This window comes from Thunnus thynnus, chromosome 8, assembly GCF_963924715.1.
Source record: "Thunnus thynnus chromosome 8, fThuThy2.1, whole genome shotgun sequence".
Taxonomy (NCBI): Eukaryota; Metazoa; Chordata; class Actinopteri; order Scombriformes; family Scombridae; genus Thunnus; species Thunnus thynnus.
In genome coordinates this window covers 30,342,972-30,359,140 of record NC_089524.1, presented here as the reverse complement: position 1 = coordinate 30,359,140, position 16,169 = coordinate 30,342,972, and the positions used below count along the sequence as shown (strand labels likewise).

The following is a 16,169-nucleotide window of genomic DNA, read 5'->3' as shown; positions in this document are numbered from 1 at the left end:
AACAAAGAACAAAAAACAAAAAACAATGTGCTTCTTTTTCATATGGAGAGGAACCGCCTTTGTAAAGGTTTTTTTTTTTTTTTTTTTTTTTGCCATTGTCGTTACTGCGTCAAAAAAGGTGCTGATTAAACCATGACACCTCATTTATAGGCCTAAATGCTAAAAAAAAAAAAAAAATCAATGTAAAGCAATCAAATACAACGCCTTAATATATATATATATATAACACAACTGAGTGGACACTTCTGACTCTGTGTCAACTTTAGTTAAAAATGGGCATTATTTATCACAGAACTGTGTCAAGTGTTTCTCTTCAGTGTAGAAAAGCATGATCAAGTTTTTAAAAGAAACTGATTTAGTTAAAACAATCTAGGGGTTTTCTTATTTGAGAAGATTGAGTAGAGGAAGAACAAGAAGAAGATGTTTCTTTAACTTTATTAACAACACATTAATATTACAATACAATTATTTGTACAGGGAGTATTAGTGACAAAATAAAATAATCACAAAAACACAAGCAGACATACTATTGTACAATGTAAAAAGATACATAATACAGAAATTAAGATAGAAAAATAAATAAATATAACTTATTAACTAACTAACTTATTAACTAACTAAAAAGTGAATAAGCAATATTGCAAACCAACTTCAACCATCTAGCAATGTTGTCCACAATGTTTTTCAAGACATGAGATGTCTTTACAGCTTTTTTGTCTTTAGATAATTTACTGAAAGAATCATAGAATTGAAGAAGAAGAAGAAGAAGAAGAAGAAGAAGAAGAAGAAGAAGAAGAAGATTGTTTTGATGGTAATTACATCCATGGGTAATTCTTTGTTTGGTAGAAATATTAGAGAGGGCATATCTTTATTTCACAATCCAGATCAGTGGGTGGCGGTAATGCATCGGAAAGCTGTTTGCCAACCACCGATGAAAGCAAAAGAAGAAGAAGAAAAGCCGCTGAACCGGACGTACTTTACAAACGTGACCTTTCCGCTAGTGCTGACCCAGCTCTATTAAACTGAAATACACAGATAAGCCTAATGTGCTCAGGGAATATTTTCTAACAAACAAAATACAATATTTGTCAGCGGTCTGATAAACGGGCAGTAAACGGCACACTAGCGCCATGAGTACGATGTTTGCAGACACGATTCTGATCGTTTTCATCTCCGTGTGCACAGCGCTTTTAGCAGAAGGTGAGTGAATGTAGGCAGCTTACTGTCGTCCAAGAAACTCAGGGAAACATGACGTTTTCACATTATTCTGGGTAACACAGATTGACATAAGACTGCCAACGTAATTACTATTGATAAATAGTTATTTTGGGATCTTACAATGTCCTGCAGTTCAGTATTTAGCCAACAAAGCTAATCGCAAATGCCGTGCGTTAGTGTCGAGGCAGACAGCGCAACAAACATAATTTCCGGATCAACTGTCACAGTAACCGTCTGATGACAAGAAAGTCGAGGTGTGAATGATGAAATGACTCCTCTGCTTCCATCCTAATTTATGAGAATAGAAATAAATTAAGAATATACCTTCAAATTAAAATGTGTACTAAAACAAGCACTTAAGTTGTTCTTACAGGTTGATATGACTCTGATAGTGTGCTTTTATTTTCCTGTTCTCACTGAATACTTCCATAAATTGTTTTTTGTCAAAGTGTTTTTGTAAATGTTTTTTTCAACCTCTTCTTTCTTGGCATGGCAAGTGCTGTTGGAAACTACAACATCTTAAATTCAGCTGTCTAATAGCAAATGTTTATTGCTGAAAAATAAAATGTTCACATTATCCCTTTAATGATATTTATATTCTACTCATTGTTTTGTGGGTTTAATTTAATTTGATTTAAAGTACTCAGATCCTTTACGTAAGTAAAAGTACCAATACAGTATAAAAATACTCCATTACAAGTAAAAGTCCTGCATGAAAAATCCTACCTAGTAAAAGTACATAAGTAAGAGACTGTGTCTTCTTGTTAAGTACTTGTTCAGTGACAGTAGAGTTGAATCTAATCTAATAAGTATTATCAGCTTGATGTAGTTAAAGTATTGCAGTAAAAGTAGTGGTTTGGTCCCTCTGACTGATATATTATTATATATGACATCATTAGATTATTAATAGTGAAGCATCAGTGTTAGAGCAGCATGTTACTGTTGTAGCTGCTGGAGGTGGAGCTAGTTTCCACTACTTTATATACAGTTAGCTAGTTAAGTCCAGTGGTTCCCAACCTAGGGGTCGGGCCCCTCCAAAGGGTCACCAGATAAATCTGAGGGGTCGTGAAATGATTAAAGGGAGAGGAAAGAAGAAAAAAGTTCTGATACACAAATCTGTTTTCAGTTTGTGGACTTTTTCTCTTATCTTTGATTTTTGGTGAAATATTGGATCATTTGAACATTTATTGAAATGAAACTATGTGAGAAGTTTAGAGGGAAAAATCACTATTTGGTGGAGCTGTTAACAACTCAGACATGTGAAATGTGACCCCGACTACACACTGCTTTCTGTAAGACATCACAAGCCAAAAATGTTGGAAACCACTAGTTTCATCTTTAACAATGTGTTGTATTTTAAAAGCTTGTTATATTATCCATTGTGTCAAATTCATCTGAAAAGTAACTAAAGCTGTCAAATAAATGTAGTCAAGTAGAAAGTACAATATTTCCCTCTGAAATGTAATGGAGTAGAAGTATAAAGTAGCATCAAATGGAAATACTCAAGTAAAGTACAAGTACAGTATTTGAGTAAATGTTCTTTCCACCACTGTCTGACTCCAACAAATAAATAAAATAAGGCTGCAGAATGTTCTCTGGTTAATAATTGGTGTCAATCAAGTTGATCTGAACTCCTTACTGGCAGGAGTGAAGCCAGACAGGTTCTGTATTTTATATAGTGATATCATCATGAAATAGTACATTTTCACTAACAATTCTCTTATCGATTTTCTTCTCAGGAATTACCTGGGTTTTAGTGTATCGTACCGAAAAGTACAAGAGGCTAAAGGCTGAGGTAGAAAAACAAAGCAAAAAGCGTAAGTGAATCATACTTGTCCCTTATGCAATGCTACTATTAGTATTTATATAATATATTGATTTCCTCTGGACTGTTAATATTTATTCACTGTTGTCTGTTTGGTATTAGTTGAGAAGAAAAAGGAAACCATCACAGAATCTGCAGGACGTCAACAGAAGAAGAAAATTGGTAAGAGTCTTTTAAATGATAAGAAATATGTATGTTTTAGCAGAAATTAATAGATTGAACAGGAAAACCTCAACATATGTTTTTTTTTATGAATAGCCTCTTTCCTCACAGCGATGGTGTTCTAAATAAAAAGATCTATGCTTCTTAATGTATTACAGAAAGACAAGAGGAGAAGCTGAAGAACAACAACAGAGACCTGTCCATGGTGAGAGATAGAGACATACATTGAATATATGATTTTTAGATGTTGAGCTTGTAGATATATTATAATTTCAGTATTGTCTGTGATTTTGACTTCTGGTATGAGAGAACAGTTGTACGTTATCGTTATTAACAATGAATGTGTGTTCTAGTTCAATCCAATCTGCATTCTAAACAACTGTTTGTAATCTTTGTTTGTTTATAGGTGCGCATGAAGTCCATGTTTGCCATCGGCTTCTGCTTCACAGCTTTGATGGGCATGTTCAACTCCATGTAAGTGTTACGCATTGTTACACCAGGTTAAACCACTATTTATTTATATTATTTTAAAAAGAAAATAAGATAAAAGTCAAAATGTTGACAACTGTAAGCTACTGCTTCTCACTGAGTGCACAGGAATATTGTGTTCAAATGACAAAAGTAATAAATAAGTAATTATTATGTTCTGCAAACAGCAAACATGATCTGATTTAAATTCTCTAGACCACCTCTTAAAATGTGCAGTCAAACTCTCACCGCTGTCTGTTCCTGTTTCTTCAGTTTTGATGGAAGAGTAGTGGCCAAATTGCCGTTTGTGCCGCTGTCTTACATCCAGGGACTGTCTCATCGCAACCTGCTGGGCGAGGATTACACTGACTGCTCCTTCATCTTCCTCTACATCCTCTGCACCATGTCCATCAGACAGGTAACTTCTACACTTACAGTGACTGTAGACCCAGGTTGGGGTCAATGCCTTTCACTGTATGTGACTGGGCAAATATGGATTTCATGTTTTGTATCATATTAGAAGAAATCTTACGTTTTTGCAGAGAAAACACTACATTCTCTGAGCAGCAATATTATTATATTCTTTGAGATGTATCATCTAGTTTTCAATGGGAGCCTACATACAGCTGATGTGATTTAGGCAGCAACATGTTCTGTCCTCTGGTGCCACCCTCAGGCCAAGTTTTACACTGTTTGTCCCACAAAGGAATTCAGTTTAGCAAAGTTGTCATCATCAGCGAATTTGTTTTCTGGTGTGTAATGAACACTACAGCCTCAGGAGGCTGCTAGTGCAGCTGTAGACTTCAGCTTTGTTGACATTTTGAAGACCAAACAATTAAGCAGCTGTTTGAACAATATTCAATATTTGTTATAATTGCATGAATGCCCCACCAGTGGAAAGCACAGATTAGAAGGTAACTTTTATAAGATCAGCAGTTGAGACATAATCTTATCAAACTCCCATTAATAAAACCAGTACATTACAGCCATTATCTGCTTTGGGACAGGACTATCATATTTCTAGCATCTTCAATGGGATAAGGCTGGCCTTATTCTATATATTTCTCATTGTCAACAAATCCCATGAAAAACCCCAAACTATCAATGTATTAGTCTGTCTCTTCATACTTTCTGACTGTTGTGGCACTCAGCTCCAAGCCCAGTGGTTCCCACTGAAGATTTACATCTTTGAAAATGGACAACAAAAGCATAAAACATTCTTACATAACTGGGCACTGTAGTTTAAAGCAAAAATTAGAGTATAATACACATTTGGTGTTCTAGTTAGTATTTCTGACAGCAGGACGATGTGTGTGTGTGTTTGTGAGCGACTGAGTCAAAATAAACTACAATGTCCAGTCATCATAAGAAAGGAACATGTTACCCAGTGCAACAGTGTGGCTCACTGATGTGTTTTTGGACAATAATGTAATGCACTACAGCTATTGCTGTATTGCACAGAGTACTATGTCAGGCTTTGAAACACAGACAGTATTTGTTAGTAGGATTAATTCATTGTTGGTTTTGTCTTTTCATGGGATTTGTAGCCTGGGAACCAGATGAATCTGCCGAGCTCATGTTTTATTTGCGTCTGGCCCCCCCCTTCCACTCAGACTGGTTTCCACCAAGTGGCAAACTCTGGGGCTGAAAAATGAAGCCAATGCAGAAGTGCCAAAAACTGCAGTTCCTTGAATGGCCACTTGAGGCCCCAAAAGCGAGTCAATCCTCATAGACCCCCATGTTAAAATGTCCAACTTTACAGCAGAAATAAACATGTTTACAGCCTGGTACAAACAACGCTTTAGGTCTCTATAGCTAATTTCCCCTTTCATGACAACTGTATGGGAGGTGAATTTTTTTATAACTCACTCGTTTCAATTTTAATAAGCCTTGAAGTTATGCATAATGAAGGACATGGCTGCTTTGAGTGACAGGTCTGCCAGCTGCTAGGTGGCTTGTTTCAGCCATTCGACACGCCTCTTTGCCCATTTTTGATTGGCTGGAAGTGAGGCAGAGTCACGCACTGCCAAGATGGCGACGGCCATAAGAATGAAGATTCTGTTACTGCATTGCCTATTTCCCGCCTCTGATGTTTTCAGAAACATATTTTAGTGTACTGTTTAGCTGTAACATAGGAAAGTTTGTGACCAGGCCGCCATTTTTTTCCTTCTTCAAAATGGTCGAAGCGCCACCATGTATGTATAATAAGAGTTAATACGAAACTGAAAATAGTGCCTATTCAGTCAAGTAAGAATTGCTTGGCTGGAACATACACTAACAAAAATTTCCAGCTTTTGTGTTTGCTTCCCTGTTGTGCTGCCCACTGAATATGTGCAGTAGTGTTTCCCCTGCCCTGCCCGCGAGTTCATGCTCAGCCCTTAGACATTACATTGTGATGACATCATGGATTTTTAAATCACTTTTCTAGGCTCGGGCTCGGCTCGAGAAAGGTTTTACAAATATAAAATCTCCATGGATTAAAAATTCATAATAGAAAGAGTCATAATTGACCTTGTTTGCAGTTGGAGGTGTCCTGTCAACAGTACAGACGTCTCTTTTACAATGGTGGTCTATGGGGAAAACGCTTTTTGGGCTGCAGGGGGATCTTTTGCTGCAATACTGCAAGTGACCACTGGGAAAAATTGGCTGCAAGGCTGAGCAGTGGAGCCCTATCCAGATATTATAATACATCCATGAGCACCACCCAACTTGCATGTGTCGCTCAGTGCTAGGTCATATGTTTTGTTGCTCTGATTGGTTGTAGGTCTATCCAGTTGTGTCCAGAGGCATTTTGGTCTGCACCCATTCATAACACCCCTTGGAGATCAAAAATTGATTGAGAGGTTCCACACTAATATGCATTTGCGAATTAGTCAGACAATACTATACAATTTGGGTACAACGGGAAAAACAGAAAACATTGCTTTGCAGTTACACAGTAATGATGCCCTTGCCTAAGGTTAGGGATGGATGAGTGTTTACTCCTCTATTTCGATAGTTTATTGTGCCATATAAACCTTTATCACATGAACCTCAGATAGAAAATCTATTTCCTTGTGTTTTCCTGTTTCTGAAAGAAGTTTTTGTGCACTTTGTCTTTTCTCCAGAACATTCAGAAGATGCTGGGTCTTGCGCCTTCCAGAGCTGCAACAAAACAGGCTGGAGGCTTCCTGGGACCTCCCCCCCAAGCAGCTAAGTTTTCTTAATCATCGGACAGGTTCAAGAGTGCTGTTCCATCACTGCGACTGTGTGCAGTCATGGCTTCCTCATCTGACAACAGACACGACTGTTTCAAGCTGTGCCGGAGCAAACATATTCTCTATTGTAGCTACTGTATCACTACCCTCTGTTTGACTTCTAATACACTTGTTGTTTATTTAACTTTCAGATTGTCTTATGTAGAAATTAGAAAAAAAGTTGTTCTTAATTATATTGATTACCAAAGGATACAAATGTCTACCTTGTATTCTGTGCAACCGTATGTTGTTTTTGGAATTTTAATTATTAATTGGCACAATAAACATCTGATCCATTTGTCAGTATTATTGTATGTCATTGTCTGTCACTTCTTGCAAATTAATAAAGTTTTATAATCATGTTTAAGTAGTGTTTTTTTAATTTCTGATTTTTTTTTTCTGATGATTTCTTTTTTTTCTCTGCCGTCTCGTGTCATTATCAGCTAAAATGTTCACACCCTTGTGAGACCTCCATGACATGGAATTATCCCCCATTTCCACCCTCCATTATTCAAGCATCCTGACCAAACAGTTGGAGTCACTAGTGCAGCAACACAGTTTAGAACTTTAACAGGCTTCCCACTTGCAAACACAGAAAAGCCAGAGGTACCTTAAAGGTGCCCTGTGGAGTTTTTCTGTCAACAAAGTTTCTGTTTACATTCAGTGTTACTCACCAAAACACACTGTGTATCCTTGAGCTTTAACAAATGTGTTCAATGTGTTTCCTTCCTCCAAACATTTTCATTTAGCAATTTGTCTTAAAATTTTGAAACCTGCATTATTTACATCCATGCTCACTAGCTAGCAGTACTCTTCCCTGCCTTTCCTGTTGAATTGCTGCGTTTCTTGGTGTGTTACTGCCACCTGTTGATGAATGTAATAGGGTGGAACCATTGACTGGAAGGAGTGCAGGACAAGAAACAAAACCACAACCCAAATCTAAAAACATTGCTCCAGAGTGCTGCTAGTTGTCAAGAACTCTACAGGTCACCTTTTATTGGGTTTCAAACCCTGGGTTTCATTTCACAACAAACACTTGTGATGGTAGGAAAAACACAGGTGTTACTAATAACATTAACAACAGCTCATTCTATTCTAATAGCCCCAATGAGCCAGTGTGCCAGTGAGCCAGCATGCACAATACCAGCACCCTGAAACTAAAACAGCTAAATGGAATTCAGTCATCACTCATTTTATTATTTATGGAAAAAAGCTTGTTCTCTCTTTAATTATTGTGCTCTTCACAATTTTTCAAGCGTGTCTTAAAACAGGTGTCCATATGAACAGTGAAAGAGGTTTTCTTTGCTGTAATCATTCCTCCTGTTCATACTGGATATTAAAAGATCTCCTTCAAATGTGCTTTCAATGTAAGTGATGGAGGCCACACAATCATTTTGTGTAAAAATGTGTTTAAAAGATGATCTGAAGCTTTTATGAGACTTCAGCATTCTGAGTTAGTCATATCAAGTGGATATCTGCCACATTTACAGTGTTTCCCTGTTGAGCTGTGGTGGAAGTATAGTAACAAAAAGAGGGACTTTGGCACTAAAAAGACTAACGTTGAAAGATATCTACTTGATTTGATTCATTTGGATGACTGAAGCTTCATATTAGCTTCAGATAAACAGGAATGATTACAGCAAACATATTTCAGTGTTCATTTGTCACCTGACTATTGTTTTAAGACAGACTTGAAAATAGTGTCCTTTAAGGCTAATTTCAGTGTTAAATAGAGCAGTCAAGGCCCTCTTCCAGCAGAAACAACTGTCTATCCCGTATGTTTTGTGTATTTTTACTGGAGCCGCTTTATCACTTTGTTGGAAAAATATATGACTCTTACAAAACAGATGATTTGACCAATAATAAAATAAAGAAGTGTAAAACTTTAAATGAAAACATAGATTTTATCATGCCAGTCACTAAGGATTTTTCAAGACAATAGACTGTTTTGTGGAGAACATGCTTTTGAGGTGGCTTTAGAGGATTTGATTTAGTACAACAGGATTTTTTTTAGTGCTATTTCAAATAAATCCTAATAATATAAATAATAAATAAATGAATAGTCTTTTTTTTTTTTTTTTTTTTTACCACTAAAGCAGAAATGATAGCTAATTTCATGGCAAAATTCAATATCCTTGAATATTTTTTCCTTCCTTCCTTTATTTATATTTATTTTATTTTTCTGTATACTATTAACTTACTTATTATAACTTGTCTATGTTGAGACAACTACACATGGGTCCTCTCAACTAACTTGGGAAAGTAAAAAGTAACACGTTCTCTATCGGGACAGGACGAGCTGCAACCCAAGGATAAAATAAACAGAAATGAGACGCACCCAGAGGATACAATAAACAGAAATGAGACGCACCCAGGGGACAAGACAAACAGAAATGAGACTACCCAGAGGCAGTACTCCATGTTGGACGATAGAGGCGTGTACTGTCTGCTGAAGGGGATTAATGTTCATATGTGTACGGGTGTCGAGTGAACGCCTAGTCCGTCTACGGAAGCGCCAACGGTGAGTCTACACCACACTTTCTCTGTGTCACTGTCATTAACGTCTAATTCCTGTTAGCTTAAGTGCTTAGCTGAGCTAACAGTTAGAGCATAAAGATATACAGCGTGAATTTGCATGTTGTCCTAAATATTCTGCACAATATGTGTATGTAAGTAATTTTGCTGTAACTGTTGCAGGTCCTCTCACAATGGCCCAGTCAATCCTTGACATCATGCCCGGAGCCTCGACAGGGACTGTGCAGGTCACTGAGCCTCTGAACTTCTGGGCTGGAAAACGAGTGAAACCCAGACAGGAGAAAAACGCAGAGCCTGTGTTTGAACCTGCGACTGGTAAATACAGCACAATAAAGTCTGGTTTCTCATTTAATGCTGCTTTTAATAAGGCGAAGGATCAATAAAGACATTTGGGGATAAATATATCGTCACTATGAGGACACCCTGTTATATAACTGGTACCCTCCCATTTTCCCTACGGGCAAGAGTGGAGTAACCAACCTAATTCAAAAGGAAAAACTGAATTATGAAGAAAAACTTTTTCCTTTTGCTTTTGTTAAATTGCTCTTAATATCAATATATAAATAAATAAATATTTCACTGAATTCTCTCATTCTTATGTTTGTTTTTTGAGCGTTCCCAGACTGTTACTATGCTTGTTTCTGCAGGCCGGGTCTTGTGTCAGATGGTACCCTGTGGGCAGGAGGAGGTGGACGAGGCCATTAAGAGTGCCCATGCTGCCTACCTGAAATGGAGCAAGATGGCAGGCATGGAGAGAGCTCGGGTGATGCTAGAAGCTGCCCGCATAATCAGGGTGAGACGGTCAAACTGTTGAGTCATTCCCACATGCTGAATGAGAGACTGGCCATTCAGATTTCAGTGTTGCGCAACATAAATTGAGGCTGACTGTTGCCAGCATGCAATAAGACTAGTTATTCATTAAAAACACAAACTTTGCCCCCTCCCTCCTCTACTGGCCTACATTTGTAAAAAATAGACCTTTTGTATGGCTGTGTCACCTCCTTTTTTATGTCATGCTGGTGAGGATTCCAACGCTAATTTGTCATTGCATAATCCTAAAGCTGTACACATGAAATAACACTGCATTTCCACAAGGTGTCATTTCAAATAGTTCAGCCAAAATTCTTTGTTATTCCAAAAAAAAAATAGGAACGAAGGGAAAAGATTGCAAAGCTGGAAGTGATCAACAATGGCAAGACCATCACTGAAGCACTGGTGGACATTGATATTGCCTGGCAGTGCATTGAATACTATGCTGGCATGGCTGGTACACTTGCAGGTGGGTGCACCAACGCTCTAGTTTTTGTCAAATGAGCATGATCCATCTTCACCTAAACTTCATCTGTACCATTAGATCCTTTATACTCTGTTATATTTGCTCCAAAATTGAACTTACTGTTGTGTTGTGTTTGTATTTTCTTCAGGCCAGCACGTCCAGCTTCCCGGTGGATCATTTGCTTACACCAGGAGGGAGGCCCTTGGTGTGTGTGTGGGAATCGGTGCCTGGAATTACCCCTTCCAGATAGCATCATGGAAGTCTGCTCCTGCTCTGGCATGTGGTGAGTTTGTAACAGTGTTTCTAACACATTGTTGTAAGGTTTGAGGCCATTTTTTCTGCTTGAGTGTCCAGCATCATGTGTCTCTTGTGTCTAAGAATCCTGCTGTGTGGACCGTAACCTGCAGTGTTTTAAATGTGTTTTTTGTTTCTTTAGGTAATGCTATGGTATTCAAGCCTTCTCCAATGACTCCTGTGACTGCCGTCATACTGGCTGAGATCTACAAAGAGGCAGGAGTACCTGACGGGCTCTTCTGTGTGGTGCAAGGTGGAGCAGAGACTGGCACCTTGCTCTGCCATCACCCGATGGTCGCCAAAGTCTCGTTCACCGGCAGCGTGCCGACAGGCAAAAAGGTACACTGACAGAATATAACAAATATAACATAGTTCTGTGAAATTTAACAGAAAAGAACAAAGCAGTGTGAACATCATGTCTACTTTTATAAGTAGACAAGTAGTATATTGCCAGAATCCCATTATATTGTGTTAGATGCAAGTTTAGCTTGATTGGGAATGTTTGCACTGTAACAACAAGATAACGTTGATCACAACTGGAACAGATTTAGTGGTCATTATGATTGATTACTTAAAACTTTCAAGACATTTCAGTATCTTTATACCATGGTGAAATGACTTGGATGCCTACAGTCATGAACAAATCATAGTATGAGGAAAATGTGGATCAGCAGTGTAGATTATATGTGCTTTGTCAGAACTCTGTTAAAAAACACTAATACACTTTGTTCTCCTTGTACTCAGGTCATGGAAATGTCTTCAAAGGGGGTGAAGCAGGTGACTCTGGAGCTTGGAGGGAAATCTCCCCTCATCATCTTCAAAGACTGTGACCTGGAGAACGCAGTGAAGGGAGCACTCATGGCAAACTTCCTCACACAGGGACAAGTGAGTTTACAGGGGTTTTTTTATTTTAAGCTGTTGTATCATTTACTTATTCTATTCGATGCACTTCACCCCACAGGTTAAACAAAAATCAATCTGCTTTTGTAAAGGTTTGCTGCAATGGGACCAGAGTGTATGTTCAAAGAGAGATCATGCCGCAGTTCCTGGCAGATGTGGTCAAGAGGACCCAGGCCATCCCTTTGGGTGACCCCTTGCTGGATGGCACTCGGATGGGGGCACTGATCAGTAAGCCACAGCTGGAGAAGGTGCTGGGATTTGTCAGTCAAGCCAAGAAAGAGGTACATAAAAATGATGAAAGCATTATTACTTTGATCATTAGATTAGACAAAGTTGTCACAATTCCTACAGATGAATTGAGCAATCATGGAGAAGCCTTTATCAGGGAATTAATCAGCTGTGATAGCACCTCAAGAATACTCACCCAGCTATAAAGCAATTTAAATTGTTTTCAGTTTTTAGTTCTCATGGATATTTTACTAATATGTTTGTTTCTCCAGGGAGCCAAGGTGCTTTGTGGAGGGGAGCCTTTTGTACCCAGTGATCCCAAACTGAAAGGAGGCTATTTCATGGCACCCTGCGTACTTGGTATATCTGTTTGTATATTCTCCAATATATATCTTTTTTTTGGTGCCCCCGCCAGCTACTGATGATACAGCTTCAGAGATTATTCCATCTGCATGTGTTGTGTCCTTGTATATGTTACACCCAGCTCTCTCTCCCCCGGCACAGACAACTGCAGAGATGACATGACCTGTGTGAAGGAGGAGATTTTTGGCCCAGTCATGTCTGTCTTGCCTTTCGACACAGAGGAGGAAGTTCTCCGGCGGGCCAACAATACCACTTTTGGACTGGCCTCTGGAGTCTTCACCAGGTCAGCTGAGGAAAGAATGCGCGCACACACACACACACACACACACACACGCACATCTGAGTTTGTCATTATTCAGAAGTCTGTTGCAACTGCTGATAAACAATGCTGATGGTTTACACTTGACGATAAGGAGGTTATTTCATTCCATTGGCAGTGACCCTGGGTTTCCACCAAATGGCCAATAAAACTTTCACAACTAACGTGGAACTCATTGTGCAACTAGAAAATGCAGTTTCTGTAGAAATTGCGTGTGATTACTGAAAGCGAATTTAGATAGCATAACTGGAAGCTGAACACTATTGAAAAATCTACCAAGATTAAAATCAGCAATGGATGTTTGTAAGACAGACATGCTATGCACTGAGCTAACATGTCACACAGTAATGTCAGGCCAGATTCTGGTGTTTAGCCTGTCACTTGCATGAAATTGACAAAAAAGCAGCTCAGCTCATCAAGCAGATTGACATCACCTGGACTCCTTCATCTCTACTGAGTTCTGCCCTAATCAGGGCTCAAACTCACAACCTTTGGATCTAAAAGGAGTTCAGAAATGACATGAGCTTAAACCACTGGACTACTCAGACATGCCATGTAGCACAGGAGAAGATGTCTTTAACAAGCATATCAGTCCACATTTTAGGTAGTAATGTTAAGGTAAGCTAGAGTGGAATTGAATTATGGTACAGGATAAAGACGTGAGGCAACTTTGTACATGAGAGCAATATTATGAGGAGCACTGCAATGAGCAGATACTGAACACACAACCTTGTCATCTAAGGTGAAGCTGATCAGAGAACAGCGTTCTAAACCACTGAGCCAACAGATATTCCCAGTAATGAGAGGAAAAAATCTCCATTTTGATGATGAAAATGTATTTGTCTCAAACTAGAGCTTGAAGCCCAGAGATTAGTACATCATTAGTGAAAGCAAGACTAGTTTAACATGAGAATGAATGATATGTGTAAAAAGTGTTTGAAGGAAGAGAGAATCTGTAAGTTTAAGAAACTGGAGTGAGAGGAGACACACATCCTGCAGACTGTATTGCAGTCAATGAGAACATGACAGCGACTCTCTATCAATTAAGGTTCAGATCTCAAAACCTATAAGTCCCATGTGAAATGTTTACATTGTGAGAGAGAGGAGGCTTGTGGCAACATACTGAGACAAGATATGTGCTTGAGGAGTTAAAATTGTGGAAGTGATAGCTGTTCAGAAAAAAAATTCTGGTCTAAAAATACCTGTGCTCTCCACTGTGCCTGATCACATGACACACTGGTGAGACCTGACAAAGTCTGAAAAACCTCTGACTTTTGGCTTAAATTGCTGAAAAATTATAAAAGATATCACTAAACAATCTGATAACTTTGAAAGTTCAAAGTTTTGTGAACATTTTAAAGTTTGAATGGTGTCTGTATGATAAGGGACTTCCAAGCAGTTGAGTGTCAAAGTGACCAAGGTTCCAACTTGGTTGGATGGTTCGTCCCATAGACTGCCATTATAAATTTTAATGTTTTAAAAAATTATATAAAATCGCTGAAACATGTTACATTTCAGAAAAATACAAGCACACATCTGCTGAATGAGTTGCACAGATTGATGTTTGAATGGTTTTTATAGCACAAAGTATGCAGCAGTTGAAACGCAGCAAAAAATGTACAGAAGACGGAATAAGAATAAAGAGCTTTTAGCAATCACACAATAATAGTCTTTGCATCTGGATGGCAGATGAGGCAGCATTTTTACCTGCGTGGTCAAGTTGTATTTAGACAACTGAGTGTTATTTTTGTGCTGAAAATCCCAAAATCTGTCCTTTTTCCCCTGCCTGCAGGGACATTTCACGAGCCCATCGTGTGGCTGAGAACCTGGAGGCAGGAACCTGCTTCATCAACAACTACAACGTTAGCCCTGTGGAAGTGCCATTTGGCGGATACAAGATGTCAGGTAGGATGTTGTAAAGTTAAAATGGTCAGAATTACCACTTCTGTCAATGTAGACGCAAAGTGTCTTCAACGTAGAAGCATGTGATCATAGTATTACATGTTATTGCAGTAGGTGACCTGAATTAATCTCACTGAATCATCTATGATGTCTACTGTGCTTTGCCAGGCTTTGGCAGAGAGAACGGCCAGGTGACAATCGAGTACTACTCCCAGCTGAAGACTGTGGTCGTAGAAATGGGCGATGTCGAGAGCCTCTTCTGAAACTCCTCACCAAGTTTACACTGCTGTGACCAGAAATTTAATAAAACTCTTCTCCCTTTAGTCATGATCACTACACCAGACATGAGGACCTATAGCACTCTCCTCTTTTGCACTGTTTGTATTTTACCTGTGTACTTAGAGAAACATGCCTGAAAAAATCACATGTAAGAACTGAATATGTGGACTATTATAGCTTCTTACCTGTTCACAGTCTTCATTTTCATTAGCTAACAAGTTAACCTGCTTTAGCATTTAGCAAGTAAATCAGTGCGCTGCTAATCAAATAAAAAAACCTGCCTTAAGTAGAAACTGAGAAGGAAACGGCATTAGAAGAAAGGCAGCTGGTGTCAGATTCTGTGAATTTCAGTGAACTTCTGTCGGACAGCTACTACCTTTTTATAACGAAATAAATTCCATTCAGACACAAACTCTTTGTTCCTGGTTACTTGCTGCTTCAGAGGAGAGGAGAGGAAATGACAAGGAGACAAAATAAAACTAAGGATGAATGATATAGATTTTATTTATTTATTTATTTTACAGATATGGAACAGCCAATATTCTTCATATTTGCCAGTACAAATACTGACTCAGATATGTGACATCTTAATGTGATACCACATTTACACCCTCAACTACTGTAATACACCTGTTGTATTACAAGTACACTAGTTTGCTCAGCTTATCACTATTGAGCAATTCTTGCTTAATCATTTATGAGACCTCATTTGTTTTTAACACCGCTTTGTTTTATTACTTAATAGTCCAGTTTACAAGTGTGTGCAGTCACTCAAGCACCAATTACTTTCTCTGAAGTGCAGAAATTTTTAAATGTGTTCTTGAAATGAAAATTCACATTAATATTGAGAAGTGTAACATCTTCAGTGTGGATGTTTAATATAAAATATGCCTGTCATAGGTTCTATATAGTCCCCCTTCACTCAAAAATATGTTTTTCTTGTTCCTACAGTTGGATGTTTGAGCTTCACAGTGTAGAATGCTTAAAGTTGGAAGTTTCACTGTGCTCACTGAAAATCTTATTTCAAGTTCAACTTTTGAGATGAAAAAATATTTGCATATTCAATTTTTAATGAGGAAGAAGGAGTAGATGCCATTTTAAGGAATTTAACATGGTAATTATACTTTTTTGTGGAAAAACCATATCAGAGACACATTATTGTTC

At 38.3% G+C, this 16,169-nt stretch overlaps 2 protein-coding genes across 2 annotated transcripts; both read left to right on the top strand.

The window, feature by feature from the left end:
• The first annotated feature begins 968 nt into the window (after window positions 1–968).
• Window positions 969–7,276, top strand: tmco1 (transmembrane and coiled-coil domains 1). The gene is made up of 7 exons (XM_067597923.1): window positions 969–1,200; window positions 2,958–3,035; window positions 3,146–3,205; window positions 3,364–3,410; window positions 3,612–3,679; window positions 3,947–4,091; window positions 6,781–7,276. Exons 1-7 carry the CDS (start codon window positions 1,131–1,133, stop codon window positions 6,877–6,879), a joined length of 567 nt encoding a protein of 188 aa, XP_067454024.1. The 5' UTR covers window positions 969–1,130; the 3' UTR covers window positions 6,880–7,276.
• Window positions 7,277–9,281: 2,005 nt separating this feature from the next.
• Window positions 9,282–15,417, top strand: aldh9a1a.1 (aldehyde dehydrogenase 9 family, member A1a, tandem duplicate 1). The gene is made up of 12 exons (XM_067597917.1): window positions 9,282–9,430; window positions 9,607–9,759; window positions 10,092–10,237; window positions 10,594–10,723; window positions 10,869–11,003; window positions 11,157–11,353; window positions 11,759–11,899; window positions 12,007–12,195; window positions 12,415–12,502; window positions 12,647–12,788; window positions 14,617–14,729; window positions 14,895–15,417. Exons 2-12 carry the CDS (start codon window positions 9,618–9,620, stop codon window positions 14,987–14,989), a joined length of 1,518 nt encoding a protein of 505 aa, XP_067454018.1. The 5' UTR covers window positions 9,282–9,430; window positions 9,607–9,617; the 3' UTR covers window positions 14,990–15,417.
• Window positions 15,418–16,169: the final 752 nt, after the last annotated feature.

What these genes read in the sequence shown, in the direction of transcription:
- aldh9a1a.1 (XM_067597917.1), top strand. Translation starts at nt 9,618, where the DNA reads ATGGCCCAGTCAATCCTTGACATCATGCCCGGAGCCTCGACAGGGACT. An exon ending in CATGGCTGGTACACTTGCAG is followed by an intron (nt 10,724 to 10,868) that starts GTGGGTGCACCA and finishes TATTTTCTTCAG; the next exon opens with GCCAGCACGTCCAGCTTCCC. An exon ending in CATGGCACCCTGCGTACTTG is followed by an intron (nt 12,503 to 12,646) that starts GTATATCTGTTT and finishes CCCCCGGCACAG; the next exon opens with ACAACTGCAGAGATGACATG.
- tmco1 (XM_067597923.1), top strand. Translation starts at nt 1,131, where the DNA reads ATGAGTACGATGTTTGCAGACACGATTCTGATCGTTTTCATCTCCGTG. An exon ending in TCAACAGAAGAAGAAAATTG is followed by an intron (nt 3,206 to 3,363) that starts GTAAGAGTCTTT and finishes AATGTATTACAG; the next exon opens with AAAGACAAGAGGAGAAGCTG. An exon ending in ACAACAGAGACCTGTCCATG is followed by an intron (nt 3,411 to 3,611) that starts GTGAGAGATAGA and finishes GTTTGTTTATAG; the next exon opens with GTGCGCATGAAGTCCATGTT.